Source organism: Bos javanicus, chromosome 5, assembly GCF_032452875.1.
Source record: "Bos javanicus breed banteng chromosome 5, ARS-OSU_banteng_1.0, whole genome shotgun sequence".
NCBI lineage: Eukaryota > Metazoa > Chordata > Mammalia > Artiodactyla > Bovidae > Bos > Bos javanicus.
In genome coordinates, this window is record NC_083872.1 from 36,034,307 (window position 1) to 36,050,760 (window position 16,454).

At 37.5% G+C, this 16,454-nt stretch overlaps 1 protein-coding gene across 3 annotated transcripts in view; it reads left to right on the forward strand.

The window, feature by feature from the left end:
• NELL2 (neural EGFL like 2) overlaps positions 1-16,454 on the forward strand; it is a 460,086-nt gene that overhangs the window by 164,795 nt on the left and 278,837 nt on the right. For all 3 annotated transcript variants that reach the window (XM_061416377.1, XM_061416378.1, XM_061416379.1), the window contains 6 exons: positions 2,961-3,134; positions 3,225-3,321; positions 6,233-6,305; positions 6,476-6,558; positions 8,037-8,165; positions 9,869-9,971. In XM_061416377.1, the coding sequence (XP_061272361.1) occupies positions 2,961-3,134; positions 3,225-3,321; positions 6,233-6,305; positions 6,476-6,558; positions 8,037-8,165; positions 9,869-9,971 (659 nt within the window). The remainder of the gene's footprint in view (positions 1-2,960; positions 3,135-3,224; positions 3,322-6,232; positions 6,306-6,475; positions 6,559-8,036; positions 8,166-9,868; positions 9,972-16,454) is intronic.

A 16,454-nucleotide genomic window follows, 5' to 3' on the forward strand; every position in this document is an offset into this window, starting at 1 on the left:
TGTTATTTTCTTTTAAACTGCAAACACCTATCTATCATTATAGAATTCACCAGTCGAGTTGATTAAATAATGAATACTTGTTTCCAAATAACAAGATAGAAAGGACTCTCTGGTTTCTTCTGTATCAAAAACCAAACAAGTTGGTGTTTTATTTATCTTTAATAATTTCTACACATATTTTATATACTTGAATACTTATTTTTTTATCTTAACATAGAATTTTACTATATATGTGTGTAAGCAAGTATTACATTACAGAAGAAGGAGAAACTTCAGGGTTATAAAAATATTTGAGAGATTCTTCACATCCTTTCCCCCCAATTGTACTCCCCTGAGGTAACTACTGTTAACATTTTGGCATATATCTTCCTTGATTTTTTTTTCCCTCCATATACACACAGTTTTGTCAAGCTAAATGAGATCCTATAGAGCTTTTATTAATATAATTAATAATTAACTATGGCCTTGTTCATGTCAGAATTTTGTTCTTTCAGAGGGTGGTATAATGTTCCAGAATATGGATGGATTCCCCTATGAGTGTATGTTGTGGTTGCTCAGTCATCCAGTCATGTCCGACTCTTTGCAACCGATGGATAGTTGGTATTTTATCGGGTTTTTAGTGACAGTGACAGGATTCTCACTTTTTTTCTTCTCTACTCTCACCAGCCTTTGGTTTCCTTTGCTAGTTCTTCCTCAAAATGTTAATGTGTCATTCAGTTCAGTACAGTTCAGTCGCTCAGTCGTGTCCGACTCTTTGTGACCCCATGAACCGCAGCATGCCAGGCCTCCCTGTCCATCACCAACTCCCGGAGTTTACTCATACTCATATCCATCCACCGACATCCACCGACTGATGCCATCCAGCCTTCTCATCCTCTGTTGTCCCCTTCTCCTCATTCACCTGTTATAATTCCCTAGGTAATCCCAGTGCCTTCATGGCTTTCAATATAGTTTATATGTCTATGACTCCCAATTCCTGTCTCCATATGAACCTGTCTTCATCTCAGACTTGTGGATCTAGCTGTCCTCCCTGCATGTCCTCTTGACTGTCCATTAGGCACTTTAAACATAACATGCATATGTTTAAAAGTTGATTCAGTTATCCTGTTCTTAATGTGAGAATGCCTTGATTTCTTTTTATTTCTGAAAGATAATTTTGTTGGGTATATAATTCTAGGCTAATAGTTTTTTCTTTCTTCACATGAATAATACTTTGCCACTTCCTTCTGGCTTTCATTGTTTATTTTAGGGAATTCATGACCATTCTAATTTTTTTTTCTATACATAATTGTCAATTTTTTTTCTCACTACTTTCGATGTTTTTTTCTTTATGTTTAGTTTTCAGAAGTTTAGTTACGATCAGTATTTCTTTGAGTTTATCTTGTTTGGGGTTTGCACAGGTTCTTGAATCGGTGAGTTTATATCTCTTACCAAATGTGGAGAGTTTTCAGCCATCATTTCTTCAAGTACTTTTCAATTTCACCTTCTTTCTCCTCTTCCATGAACTCCAATTATAAAAATGTTAGAGCTTTTGTTTTAGTCTCCCAGGTCTCTGAGACTGATCTTTTCTTTTTAGTCTATTTTCTCTCTACTGTTAAGATTGGATAATTTTTGTTCTATCTTCTAATTACCTGATTCTTTTTTGATCCCCTCCATTTTTGCTGTTTAGCCCATCTCTTGAGCTTTTTATTTCAGTTATTGTATTTTTTCAGTTTTAAAATTTTCTTGGTTCTTCTTTATTTGGTGCTTCTATTTCTTTGCTGAGGCTTCTTCTTCTTCTTTTTTCATTTGTTGCAAGTGTATTGAAATGTTTGTAGTTGCTCTTTTTTTATCAATGCTTATTTAAAATATTTGTCAATTATTTTAACATCTCTATTGTCTTGTGGTGTTGATATCTATTGATTGTCTTTTTTCATTGTATTTGAGATCTTTCTGAATCTTGGTATGACATTGATTTTTGATTGAAGCCTGGATATTTCTGTATCATATTTCCAAACTTGGATTGAAACCTGGTTATTTTTGTATAATGTTCTGAGACTTGGATCTCATTTAAGCTCCATATTTTATCAGGTTTTCTCTGACACTGCTTTGGCAGAGGCTGAGTGGGTGTCATCTTGTTACTTCCAGGTGGAATTAGAAATCCAGGTTCCCTACTTGCCTTCAGTTGACAGTTGAGGCAGTACTTTTATTATTTCTGGATGGGAAAGTGGAATCTCCACCTCTCCCCAGGGTCTCTACCAGACACAGTGGTAAGGATGCTGTCATTACTGCTGGGTGATGATGAAAATTCTGACTCCCACTAGGCCTCCTCTGAGAGGGCAGTATGCTTTGTTACTAGGGATGGAACATGGTCTCCACTGATGCCATGGTTCATCTCATTAACCTTGGCTGATAGGGTTTAAATTCTTGGCTCTCTCTCCTTGGCTTTTGCTGACACCACTCTGGCAGAGGTGTTGCTCACATGATTCCTACCTCAAAAGACTGGAAATCTATCACTTAGCCTTTGCTGACATGTTTAGGGATAGAGTCATAGCTTTTCCTGTGATGCTTGGCTGGAATAGAGTGGTTGTTCTCTAAAAATGTTTCTCTTTACGGGCTTCTCCTTTTTTTGGTATTTTAGCTAACACAAGTAGGCTTTTGGGAGGAATTGTTTTGTCCACATCCATTGCTATTTTCAAGTTACTGATTTCTTCAGTTCCAAGACTGAGATATATGAGGCAAAAAGAATACCCAGTACACTGACCACTCTTTTGTTACTTGGGCCCTGAGTTCCCTAATGTTTTTTTTTTTTTCCATCTCTCAGATTCTTCTTATTGCATGTTTTATGATATACTGTTTAGTTGTACTTACTGGGAGGAATAGGAAAAGTATGTCTATCCCATCTTTCTGGAGACAGTAGTCATGTCCATCTTTTTTGAACTTTGTTTTCAGTGGGCCCCATGTAATTCTTCTCTGTGCAGGTACCTGGAACTGGAAAGCAGTGGCCATCGGAATGAAGTCAGACTTCACTACCGCTCCGGCAGCCACCACCCTCACACAGAAGTGTTTCCTTACATTTTGGCTGATGATAAGTGGCACAAGCTCTCCTTAGCCATCAGTGCCTCGCACTTGATTTTACATATCGACTGTAATAAGTAAGTGAAGTGTTCTCAGTTCAGGAAACAGAAGAGTCTAAGAAGTAACGGTTAATGCATATCACTTATCTGATGTTTTTTTTATTGTAGAATATATGAAAGAGTTGTGGAAAAGCCTTCCACAGACTTGCCCCTGGGCACTTCATTTTGGCTGGGACAGAGAAATAATGCACATGGGTATTTTAAGGTATATTTTGACTAATATAAAATGTAAATACAAATGCTTTCTAATGAGCTTCTAATGAGTTTTGCTTTTTATGGTGTAAGCAAAATAAATAGATTTATGTAGTGTTTTTCCTACTGGTGTCTATTTCTGTTTTATTTTTTTAACACTGATGTTTTATTTAGCTGGTCAACTCTATTCTCTTTTATTTTTTTTTTCTTAATGAATTTGAGCTTTAGATATGACAGAGATGATTAGTCTCTCAAGGCTCAATCAGGGCAGTTAACGTATTCTTGAAATTAGGCATTCAAAATAATAAAAATCTAAAATGTTAATATACAAATAAACTCTCCACTTTTGAAATATAACCTTTGATGATGCTTTCATAAGGGTGTTAATAATAGAGGTTTAAAACTTTTCAATATTCATTACTCATAATCTCCTTATACTTCTGAAAATGAGAAAGGAATACATATAATAATATATGCACAAATCTGTTAAGGCTAGAAAGCAGTTATAATTGATATCTTTTTCTTGTTGTCTATTTAGAGATATACTCCGTAGAATTGCATCACAGGATCTAATGGACATCCCATTTAACTCTGTATTTTAAAGATGAGGAAATAAGGTTCAGAAAATTGCTTGACTACCAGCTCATAGCTCGTTTTCCTCCAGTGATTCTGACACTACCTATCATACAAAAGTTAATTTTTAGAAGGTGATAAGTGATGTGTTTAACTTATGGATTTCTAGTTAGAGAAGGTACAAGTAGCTTGAAAGTTGTGTTCTAAGAAAGATTTGTAAACCTTGAAAGGTGTTTTATTTACTTTATTAAAGAATATATATATATATATATTTTTTTTTTTTTTTTTTTTGCTGACAACACAAGAGACTTTACTGAGAAGAGGTGCCCTAGCAGAGAGCATGAGCATAAGGGAATCCAGGAGAAGTGCTGTGCCACATGGCTCACAGTTTTGGGTTTTATGGTGAAGGGATTAGTTTATTGGTTGTCTCTGGCCAATCATTCTGACTCACGGTCTTTCCTGGTGGCACATGCGTTACTCAACCAAGGTGGATTCCAGTGAGGAGGTGGCACCTGTGGTGTCTCCTTTTGACCTTTCCTGACTTCTATGGTAGTCCAGTGTTAAGAACCCATCTTCCAGTGCAGGGGGCATAGGGTTCCATCCCTGGTCATGGAACTGAGATCCCATGCTCTGTAGGGCAACTAAGCCCGAGCACCCCAACTAGAGAGAAGCCTATATGCAGCAACCAAGACCTGAAGCAGCAAAGTAAATAAATAATTTTTTTAAATGTGTTTTTAAAACTTAATTAGACTGTTATCTGGTAACCAGGTGCTTTGACTATGTTATTTCATTGAACCTTAGTCTTGTTGCAGGGCCTTTTAAAAAAAATCTCTTTTACACATGCATAAACCTGTTCAGAGAGGTTAAGTAACTTGTCCAAAGTCAGTCATGGGGATTTGATCCTGTGTTTGCAAATCTTGAAAAATCGGTGCTCTTCCCACGTGGTGTGCTAGGTCACTCAGTCATGTCCGACTCTTTGCAACCCTCTGGACTGTGTGTGGCCCACCAGCCTCCTCTGTCCAAGGGATTCTCCAGGCAAGAATACTGGAGTCGGTTGCCATTTCCTTCTCCACTTTTTCCACATATAAAGGATAGCAAATTTGTGCTCCAGGTATCAAGTTTCTCTTCTGTTTAATCATGGCAGTCTTTCCCCTGGAGCCCGATGTGGCCTCAGAAACCTTCTCACACATCAGTTATGTGTACTTCTCTAGAGTTGGGCATTGCATCAACCATAGAACTGTACATGGAAGCCTTGCTTTCATTTTGATGCTTTCAGATGATAGGAGATTGTTATATACAGGATGCTTCTCTAATCCAAACTCCAAACAAACAACAGATACAGCAATTGCCATGCAGTATACTTAAATACTGACATTCTTTTTGTACCACGCTATTAATCGGATTAAATATGTAGAAGATATATAGGCCAGGATTTGACTGGTAAATCTTTGTAGGTACATCAAAATTGTCTTAATAACATATTGGTACTCTGGTCTTGGTCACCTCTGTCTTTAAACATTCTGTTTGCATTTTTCAAAGGGAGAAAGTGAAATATTAATTAAAATATATAAAGATGATGAAGGAAGAAAATGGAGTGATGAATGAAAGGGACATATAGAGTATCTGATGAGGTCTCTACCTTTTGGCTATTGCTTTGAGAGTCTTGTGAACTGGAAGCTAATTATATCTTAATGAGGAAGGATGAATGTAAATTTCACATATAAACATGTGATGTGAACTTCTGTGTAAAATATGTCATTTCAAGTTGGCATCTTAAAAAATTTCATGCTAAACTTTCTGTATTCCCAAGGACTCATTACTCAGTCTTGCTGTAGCTGTTTAATAAATGTCTTGTCCTTTTTAAATTGAAGAATTCACTTTAAAAGATCTAACTGAGAAATGAGAAATACTCAAATAAGCATTGTTCTTATGACTTAGTTGTTCTCTTTTCTTCTTGATGATTGTAGTTAACTTAAAATTGGTATCAGTTTTACTGTTGCTGAAACCTGAAGTGATTTTCAGGTTGATTTTTAAAGGTCATTTTCAAGTATTTCTTCAGGCTAACTAAAAATAGCTTCCCCAAATACATGACTACTGCCTCTTAATTATATCTTGACATTTAATCTTAAGGGTTTAAAAATATTATCAATAAGAAAGTACATGGGCAATCATCTATTTTGCCTGATGTTTTTCTTTCCCTTTGGTTTGAAGTCAAAGCCATGTATTCAAAATATTTTTTTCAGGGACTTGGGTGAGTCTGTCCTATAATGTTTCCCTTCATGAACTTGACTATTGAACATAATTTGGGTAGATGAAAGTAATACATCTTTTTAAAAATTTTTCACACACAGGGTATAATGCAAGATGTGCAATTACTTGTCATGCCCCAAGGATTTATTGCTCAGTGCCCAGATCTTAATCGCAGTAAGTCCATTAGTTCTCTCACTATGTAATGAAAAGTGTGCTTCTTGCTTAATTTTGTCCAAAATGTCAGTTTGCAATTGGAGTTCTCATGTATTAGTTGTCAGCATAGACTTAACCAGATTGAACTCCTTATAAATATAACTTGACTGATGCTGTGTTTGTGATTCTAGCCTGTCCAACGTGCAATGACTTTCACGGACTCGTGCAGAAAATCATGGAACTGCAGGACATTTTAGCCAAAACATCAGCCAAGGTAAAAGCTCCTTAGAAATAGAGTGTGGGGAGTGTAGCTCAGAAATCCTTGAGGTTTCCTACAGTTTCTTTTATAACCACAGTTGTTCACCTTTGAGATTTTTCTTATCCCCTACTGTGTACTTGAACTGAATCAAAATCCCTGCTCAAGGAAGGGGCTTATAAATATTCAAACCCAAGCCATCTGTATAACAAATGACTCAGTAAATCAAGAATGAGGCAGATTACTTGGTTTTTACACTGCTTACTACAATAGGATTTATTGTTTAATTTAGTTTTTATTATTATTTAGGTTTTTTTTTTTGCAAGGAAGGAGACAAGAGGATACTGTAAAGAATATGGACCCTAGAATTATGTCAGGGAAATGGTCACACAAAAGCTTTCTACCATTGTGTTACCATTGTAGGATCATTGGCTGTCTTAACCATGTGTCAAATTTACCTGTAGTTTCACCAGGCTGTTGTCATGTTGCATAGCAAATACCAATGACCTAAAAGTTATGTTGCATATGGATGATTTGTTTCTGACAAATGTAATGTCTAAAATTTATGTTTGCACTTGATCAAACATAGCCATGAAATTAAACATTTTTAAAAATGGAAAATGTTTCTCTGTATTGTGTATGATGCGATTTTGACTTAGACTTCTTTTCTGTTTTATCATAAATCATACAGCATACTTTTCTCTGCTTCCCCCCCCACACAAAGTGAAGTGAAAGTCACTCAGTTGTATTCAACTCTTTGCGACCCCATGGACTCTACAGTCCAGGGCAGAATACTGCAGTGGGCTCCCTTTCCCTTCTCCAGGGGATCTTCCCAACCCAGGGATTGAACCCAGGTCTCCCGCATTGCAGGAGGATTCTTTACCAGTTGAGCCACAAGGGAACCCCCACCCCTACTCCCCTGCCACACTCACAAAGGCAGGAGGCAAATTTACTACCAGAAGAGGAGAAAAATCCTTTCTTTTAAATTAAAGGCTTAAGTCATTTGCAACAGCATGGGTGAACCTAGAGATTATCATACTAAGCAGAGTAAATCAGAAAGAGAAAGACAAATACCATATGATTTCACTTATATGTGGAACCTAAAATATGACAGAAATGAACTTATGTATGAAACAGAAAAAGACTAACAGAAATTGAGAACAGACTTGTGGTTGCCAAGGCAGAGGTGGGTGAGGGAGGCATGGATTGGGAATTTGGGATTAGCAGATGCAAACTATTATATAATATACAGAATGGATAAACAATAAGGTCCTGCTGTATGGCGCAGGGAACTATATTCAATATCTTGTCATAAACCATAATGGAAACAAATATGAAAAAACAAATTAAAGCCTTAAGTATATCTGTAATAGATGATGAGCATAGCCATCATTACTGCTATTCACCTAAAAAGCAGTCAGATGCCTGTTGGAGTGTTTTGCCTTTCTGTGTCGCTGGAATGCTGAACAATACAAACCTCTTCCTTTGTACTGCAGCTGTCTCGAGCCGAGCAGCGAATGAATAGACTGGACCAGTGCTACTGTGAAAGGACTTGCACCATGAAGGGAACCACCTACCGAGAATTCGAGTCGTGGACAGACGGCTGCAAGAACTGCACATGCCTGGTATGGCTTCTGCCGGAGTTCAGACTAATAGAACTCAGATGCCCCTACTCTTTAAAAATGTATTAAACCAATGTCATCATGAAAATTTCAAGACCCATTTCTTCAAAACACAACACTGAAGTGCCAGCAAACCCAGTCAAATCTGAAGAACCGTGTATTGCATTATTAAAGACACTTCCTAGCTTATAAAGATTATTGTGTTTTAAGAATGCTATAAAGTTTTAAGTTTATTGTCCACATGTGAAGGTAATGATTTAAATTGGGTCAGTAAAAGGATTCCCAGAGGATTCTATCCTGGTATCCTTAACTTTACCAGGGATTTCCCCCTCATGTTTTTATTAACACATTTTGATAAAGCTAAATGAAATGCAACAGGAAATACTGTGAACAGATTTGGCTGTATAAATAAAGTTATTTAGCTTTAAAAATTTACCAATACAGTGGAGTATAAACTGTAGAGTTTAAATAAATATGATTTCTCTAATTGTTCACTAATTAGGTAGAATGGTTAGAAAGTTTAGTCACTCAGTCACGTCCGACTCTTTGCGACCCCATGGACTATAGCCTACCAGGCTCGTCCATCCATGGGACTTTCCAGGCAGGAGTACTGGAGTGCATTGCCATCCTTCTCCAGAGGATCTTCCTGACCCAGGGATCGAACCTGGGTCTCCCGCATTGTAGGCAGACGCTTTACCGTCTGAGCCACCAGGGAAGTCCCAAGGTAGAAGGTAGAATGGTTGGTGTATTATTATTTCAAACATATAAGTTTATTTTCAAAGAAAAGTTCAAAATGAGTTTGGTTTTGAACTTTAAACTCCACCTGAATTATTTGTGAAAACTGGTTGGCTATAAAGAAGTCAGAAGTCAACATTTTTCCCCAAGTTCATCTAGTTTACTCGAACGTGGAACATCATGATGTTAAGACAGTCAAAGTTAATGGTGAAATAACGGTCCATGTGCGTGTGTGTGCAGGCTTTGTCCGATTTCTATTTAGAAACATATTCCTACCAAAATTACATTTCACAAATATAATAAAACCTTTGCAACTTGTTAAATGGGTGACCCAAATCAAATTGAGTAGTAGTGTGGTGAAGTCATAGTTTTTTGAAAAGACTAGAAAAGCAACTAAACTACCTGGGAGTTCTGGGTGACCTTCAGGAATCAAATTCACTGAGGTACCCTTTAGGTTGGTACCTCTTATGATAATTGTCAGCGTCCATTCATGGTGGTGGTCTGTTTGAGCTCAAATATCCCTGGGAGGATTTTTGCATCCTGAAACTGGGTCTCCAGCATGGCAGCTGCTATTCCAGAAATTTTGTTTGTTGATGCTAATTTTGTGAGTCATCTGGGGAGACATAAGTACCCCAGGCTGGCTCTCAGCCTGCTGTTTCCCTGCCAGTGTTACCCTTCCTTCCACCCCTGTCCTCACTCACTTCACAATAGGAGGTGAGACCTCTAGCTTAGTTGCTGAGCAGAAGATGGGGTCAACCACCACCTGTGTTATGACCCAACTTGTGTTACTGTGGGTCTCTGTATATGGATTTTACTGTAATTTTACTGTTAAATTATGGTTTTACCAAAGAGAATAGTGATATTTATGACATTTTACATGAAGAATTTGAAATTTAAGAAACAACTTAAAAATACTTGAAAACTACCAAACTACAACTTGGAAATTCTTTAAAATACTGTTTTCTTCTCAGAATGGAACCATCCAGTGTGAAACTCTGATTTGCCCAAATCCTGACTGCCCCCTCAAGTCGGCTCCCGCATACGTGGATGGCAAGTGCTGTAAGGAATGCAAATGTGAGCATAACTTTTATGGTGAATATTTTCTTGGCAAAACTAAAGTTTGTATTAATAAATATCCACCCATCATTGGTTTAATCTGGGTAAGCTAAATAGCTTTGAGAAATGATGAAAATAGGAAGAATCCCTTCTTTATTTTGGTTGGGCAGTTCTTTTCCACTTAAAAATATTGTATTCTAACAAGAAAATTTTTCTTTGAGGAATCTATTCTGTTTAGTGACATTAGTAGCAAAAATATGTAATCAACTTTGTAGAAGATATTTCTCTAATTAACAGTGCTTGATACAAATACCTCCCAACTAGGTTAAGAATAGTCCACACTCAGCCAAGATAACCAAGAAAATCCGTGATACAAATGACCTTTACAAAACTCGCTGTATGTCCAAATCACAGAAGTGCACAGTGGTATAGAATAGTCCAGTGTGGACAGCCATGGCCTTGATCCATAAAAAGGTGCTCATGCCACTGAATGAAGAAGCTGTCTGACTTTCAGCGTCTGTTGTATACAGTTCACTTCTGATGTCTGAAAATGCTCTTTGAATCCATAGCTATCATTAAATGGGTTCTATACAATTTACTTAGTAAGAGAAAACATTGCATCTATATTACTTATACTTTAACAGTTGCCTCAAGTCCTTTTTAAAAGTAACATTTAAAACTTAGCCTTTTTAAAAAAAGCCAAAAACAAGCCATAAGACTGTTCTATACATCAACATATTGTTACCATCTTTCTAAATTCCATATATATAGTATACTGTATTTAAACTCTGTATAATAGGCTCCAGGAACTGATTCAAATGTCTGAGTAATACTCCATTGTGTTTAAAAAAGCCAAGAAATAGTATCATGTGAAACCTGGGTTGTCATAAAATTTGTAGAATATATAGGGGTATGTAGAGTTAGTGTTAGTCAGTCGGTTGTGTCTGACTCTCTGTGACCCTATGGACTGTAGCCTGCCAGACTCCTCTGTCTGTGAAATTCTCCAGCCAATAATACTGGAGTGGGTTGCCATTCCCTTCTCCATGGGATCTTCCCAACCTAGGAATCGAACCTGGGTCTCCTACATTGCAGGTGGATTCTTTAGTATCTGAGCCATCAGGGAAGCTCAGATAAGGCTACGTAAGTGCCATCTAATCTTGCACATGTGTGTACACCCAAGATAGAAAGAGAGGAAGAGTAAGGAGCTACTTTTTCTAGGGTTCTTTATGCTTACCTTGCTCTGCTGACGTTGCGATACCTTACTCTTCCCTACATAGGGTGCTCCTTCTGGTGAGAGTGACAAGTTATTACAGAAAATTCAGGAAGTCACTTTGTAGTTTACTGATTTAATTCCCCCAGGAGCTTATTTATATTTAATTTTGTTAGACTTTACTTTGAACCAATCCATTTCACGAGAGTGTATTAACCTAGTCACCCAGTGTATTAACCTAGTGTATGAACCAGGAAGGGTTATATATATGTCACTAGCTAATTTCCCTGGTGAGGGGTAATCTGAGTTCTTCCTTGAAGTTGTATTAATAATGAAAAGCTTGTACCAACATTCTGTGGTTTTCTTTGTAGATGCGTGGAGGTAGAAAGAAGAAAGGTCCTCTATAGGACTTTATATTGGTTACGTGACAGTAGCGGGAGTCAGTTTTTGCTTTTCTTTCTTTCATCTTTTCCACTGATACTTCTATATTTTTACCTATGAGTATGATAGCTTTGCATTAAGTGATATTGATTTTATTAGAAACAGGCTGATTGAAATAATGAACCATCATGATAGATGAATTAGTCAGAAGTTGTAAATTTTAGTTGTGGTTTTACCATTTGTCTCTGTTACCAACAGTAAGCTGCCTATTAAATCAGACTATGCTTGAAATCTTCTTCACAATAATGTAGTTAGACTTAATTAAATGGTAAAATATTTTTAAATTCATTAATGCAAAGTGCTTCTGGCAGACTTTGGTGTTAATGATTGGAAATCAGTTGTATTTCCTACATAAAAGTGAAAGCTGCACCTGAGTGAGCAGTGAAAGGACCACAGCATCACTGGAATTTGAGTCTTTCATTTCATACTGCTGAAAAATAATGAGGATTAAGTGACTGTCTTTTTGGTCACATTCAGTGATATGAGTGCCATGGAATATAGAGAATTTGTGTCCCAATATTGAGCTGGCATGCTATTTTTAGTAAATACCCGTAGAGTTTTTTCATAAGAGAAATAAGTATTTAGGTCATATGGTAAATATTAGAGATAATTTGGGATTGTGTCTCTGCATGCACAAATTTTTTCATTTAAAAAATAGAAATACATAACTTCCTATTGAGTAAATTTATACATGATATAATTTATCCTTTAAAAAAGTGTACAATCCAGTATATTTTAGTATGTCTATAAGGTTGTTCAACCATCACCACTACCTAATTCCAGAACATTTTCATTGTGCCAGGAAGATACCCTCTAACCATTAAGAATGATTCTGTACTTCACTCTTCTGCCACTCCCTGGCAACCACTCATCTACTTTCTGTGCTTATTCGGGGCATTTCATATGAATGGGATTAAGCAATATGCACATGCATAAATTTAAAAACAGTCACTAAAATATTTCAGGAAATGTTCTCTTGAAAAGTTTTGCAAAAAATATTTTATAAAGGATAGATAATATTCAAAATAAATTTAATAATAATTAGCTGACTTGTTTACATAGTTCAGGTCTTCATGTGCTAAAAGTAGGAGAAGCCAATGGTTAGACGGATCTACAATGTTCTGTGTGTGTGTGTTTTACTGTTATGTACGAGGGGAACAGTATCATTTTCCTATACTAATTTTCCCAGTAGAATCAGTGTTATAATTTATGAGAACTTAATTTCAGTGGAATACGAATTCTATGTTTTACTTTTTAAAACACAACCATAGCCTTCCTCTTCCACAGTGCCCTCATTCAGTCTTCAAAACTCTTTGCTCAATAGCCTCTTTTAGTTCAGTTCAGTTCAGTTGCTTAGTCGTGTCCGACTCTTTGTGACACCATGAATCGCAGCACACCAGGCCTCCCTGTTCATCACCAACTCCCGGAGTTCACCAAAACTCATGTCCATCAAGTTGGTGATGCCATCCAGCCATCTTATCCTCTGTCATCCCCTTCTCCTCCTGTCCCCAACCCCTCCCAGCATCAGAGTCTTTTCCAATGAGTCAACTCTTTGCCAAAGTACTGGAGTTTCAGCTTCAGCATCACTCCTTCCAATGAACACCCAGGGCTGATCTCCTTTAGGATGGACTGGTTGGATCTCCTTGCAGTCCAAGGGACTCTCAAGAGTCTTCTCCAACACCATAGTTCAAAAGCATCAATTCTTCGGCGCTCACCTTTCTTCACAGTCCAACTGTCACATCCATACGTGACCACTGGAAAAACCATAGCCTTGACTAGACGGACCTTTGTTTTCAAAGTAATGTCTCTGCTTTTGAATATGCTATCTAGGTTGGTCATAACTTTCTTTCCAAGAAGTAAGCGTCTTTTCATTTCATGGCTGCAGTCACCATCTGCAGTGATTTTGGAGCCCCCCAAAATTAAGTCTGACACTGTTTCCCCATCTATTTCCCATGAAGTGATGGGACCAGATGCCATGATCTTAGTTTTCTGAATGTTGAGCTTTAAGCCAACTTTTTCACTCTCCTCTTTTACTTTCATCAAGAGGCTTTTGAGTTCCTCTTCACTTTCTGCCATAAGAGTGGTGTCATCTGCGTATCTGAGGTTATTGATATTTCTCCTGGCAATCTTGATTCTAGTTTGTGCTTCTTCAAGCCCAGCATTTCTCATGATGTACTCTGCATATAAGTTAAATAAGCAGGGTGACAATATACAACCTTGACGTACTCCTTTTCCTGTTTGGAACCAGTGTGTTGTTCCATGTCCAGTTCTAACTGTTGCTTCCTGACCTGCACACAGGTTTCTCAAGAGGCAGGTCAGGTGGTCTGGTATTCCCATCTCTTTCAGAATTTTTCACAGTTTATTGTGATCCACACAGTCAAAGGCTTTGGCATAGTCAATAATAGCCTCTTTAATGACATAAAATTAACAAAATATATTCTGTAGTGAGAACAGTTTAAAGAGGTTAATCATTTATTGTTTGGAAGCCTTTGGAAGGTAAAAACATGTAACCTAACACTGAATGTTGCCTGCCAAGACTGAAACGAACAACACCAGTCCATGTGGCCAGTCATTTTTGGTGTTCTTTATTTAACGCTTTCAGCCTTGCTTCACCAACGTTGTTTGTGCCACACTGGGCAGCCCTGTTTTGTAGCCTGCTCTGTATGTTTCCTCTGTAACTTCAGCTCTAGCCTTTTATCCAAATATAAATACTGTTGAACGGTAGGAAGGTTGTTATTTTGGGAGAGAAGTCAGAGAGAACCAAACCTGTCACGGATCCTTATTTGAATCTACGTAAGCAAAGTGTTGGAAGGAGGGGCTTAACTTTTATGCCCTTATAATTGAGCCACCATGGTGGAGTTAGGATGAAATCCAAAGGCGGGGCTGCACCAATGCCAAGCCATTAGTATATTAGTAATCACAACTATAACAAAGCCCTAGCTCTTCCTCACGTTGGAAGGCATGTACTTTGCGCCCCATTTGATCTTTATAACAACTGTATAAAGTAGGCATTGTCTCCATCTTCCTAATTAGAGGGATTACATGACTTGTCCACTTCTAGTTAGATGTTCCAGAGAAATTCTATCTGAAAGTGCTGTGCTTTGCCAGCCTACTTCCCTCGTTAAAAGCATCTGCTCTAATTAATCTCAGTGATCTACCTTCATCAATTGGTAGCTTACCATACAAAGGCCATTAGAGTCCTGGCTAAGTCTAGGTGAAGTTACGATGTAAACAGAGTTTGCCTTTGTCCATTTATCTTCTCCCATTTCAGCCACCACCACTGTACTGTTTATTCCAGTCACAGGCTCTCAACTAGTCAACAGTAAGATGGACACAAATTCAAGGCAGCCCCAGAAAATGTAACTGTACATTTGTTCAGTAAATGTAGCTGTTTATATTGATAAACATTTTGGGTGACATTAAATCTGAAATAGGATGAAGTCAAACTAATTAAAGTACATAACATCTCAACCATTTAAAAATTATCAGAAAATAATCCATTATAATTCTATGAAATAGAAAGCTACTAAAATCATTGAACTTTGAAAAAAATTTAAACTATTCTGTGCATTCATTTTATTTTATTTCAGTGAACTGTAGATTTAAGTTTGAACAGAGGACTGCTTCACAGCAAGGTGATTCATGAATACAGAGAACCAGAAGCAAATGAGAACTAACATTGTAATGTCTTTTACAGAAAAGGCTATGTTTTAATAAACTACAACAGGGAAGGCAGATTTCCTCTCCATTTCTAGAAAGGCAACAAATACAGGAAATGTGAATGTGACCATCAAAATTGTTTGGTGCTCGCTTGTAGCCATAGTTATTTTAATTGATGTTTTCTCAGAGGACATATTTATATGAATAAATTATAATAATTATTTCGGTTGATTAAAATCAGAGTTTGAATACATAATCAGTTCAGTTCAGTCACTCAATCATGTCCAACTGTTTATGACCACATGGACTGCAGCACACCAGGCCTCCCTGTCCATCACCAACCCCCGGAGCTTACTAAAACTCATGTCCATCGAGTCGGTGATGCCATCCAACCATCTCATCCTCTGTTGTCCCCCTCTCCTCCCAGCTTCAATCTTTCCCAGCATCAGGGTCTTTTCCAATGAGCCAGTTCTTTGCATCAGGTGGCCCAAGTATTTTAGCTTCCGCTTCAGCATCAGTCCTTCCTGAATATTCAGGACCAATTTCCTTTAGGATGGACTGGTTGGATCTCCTTGCAGTCCAAGGGACTCGCAAGAGTCTTCACCAACACCACAGTTCAAAAGCATCAATTCTTTGGTGCTCAGCTTTCTTTATAGTCCAACTATCACATCCATACATGAGTACTGGAAAAACCATCACTTTGACTAGACTGACCTTTGTTGATAAAGTAATATCTCTGCTTTTTAATATGCTGTCTACGTAGGATATAGCTTTTTTTTCAAGGAGCAATCGTCTTTTAATTTCATGGTTGCAGTCAACATCTGCAGTGATTTTGGAGCCCAAGAAAATAAAATCCATTACTGTTTCCATGGTTACCTCATCTATTTTCCATGAAGTGATGGGACTGGATGCCATGTTTTTAGTTTTTTGAATGTTAGAAGCCAACTTTTTCACTCTCCTCTTTCAGTTTCATCAAGAGGCTCTTCTTCACTTTCTGCCATAAGCGTGGTGTCATCTGCATATCTGAGGTTATTGATATTTCTCCTGGCAATCTTGATTCCAACTTGTGCTTCATCCAACCTGGCATTTCTCATGATGTACTCTGCATATGAGTTAAATAAGCAGGGTGCCAATATACAGCCTTGACGTGCTCCTTTCCCAATTTGGAACCGGTCTTTTTTTCTATGTCC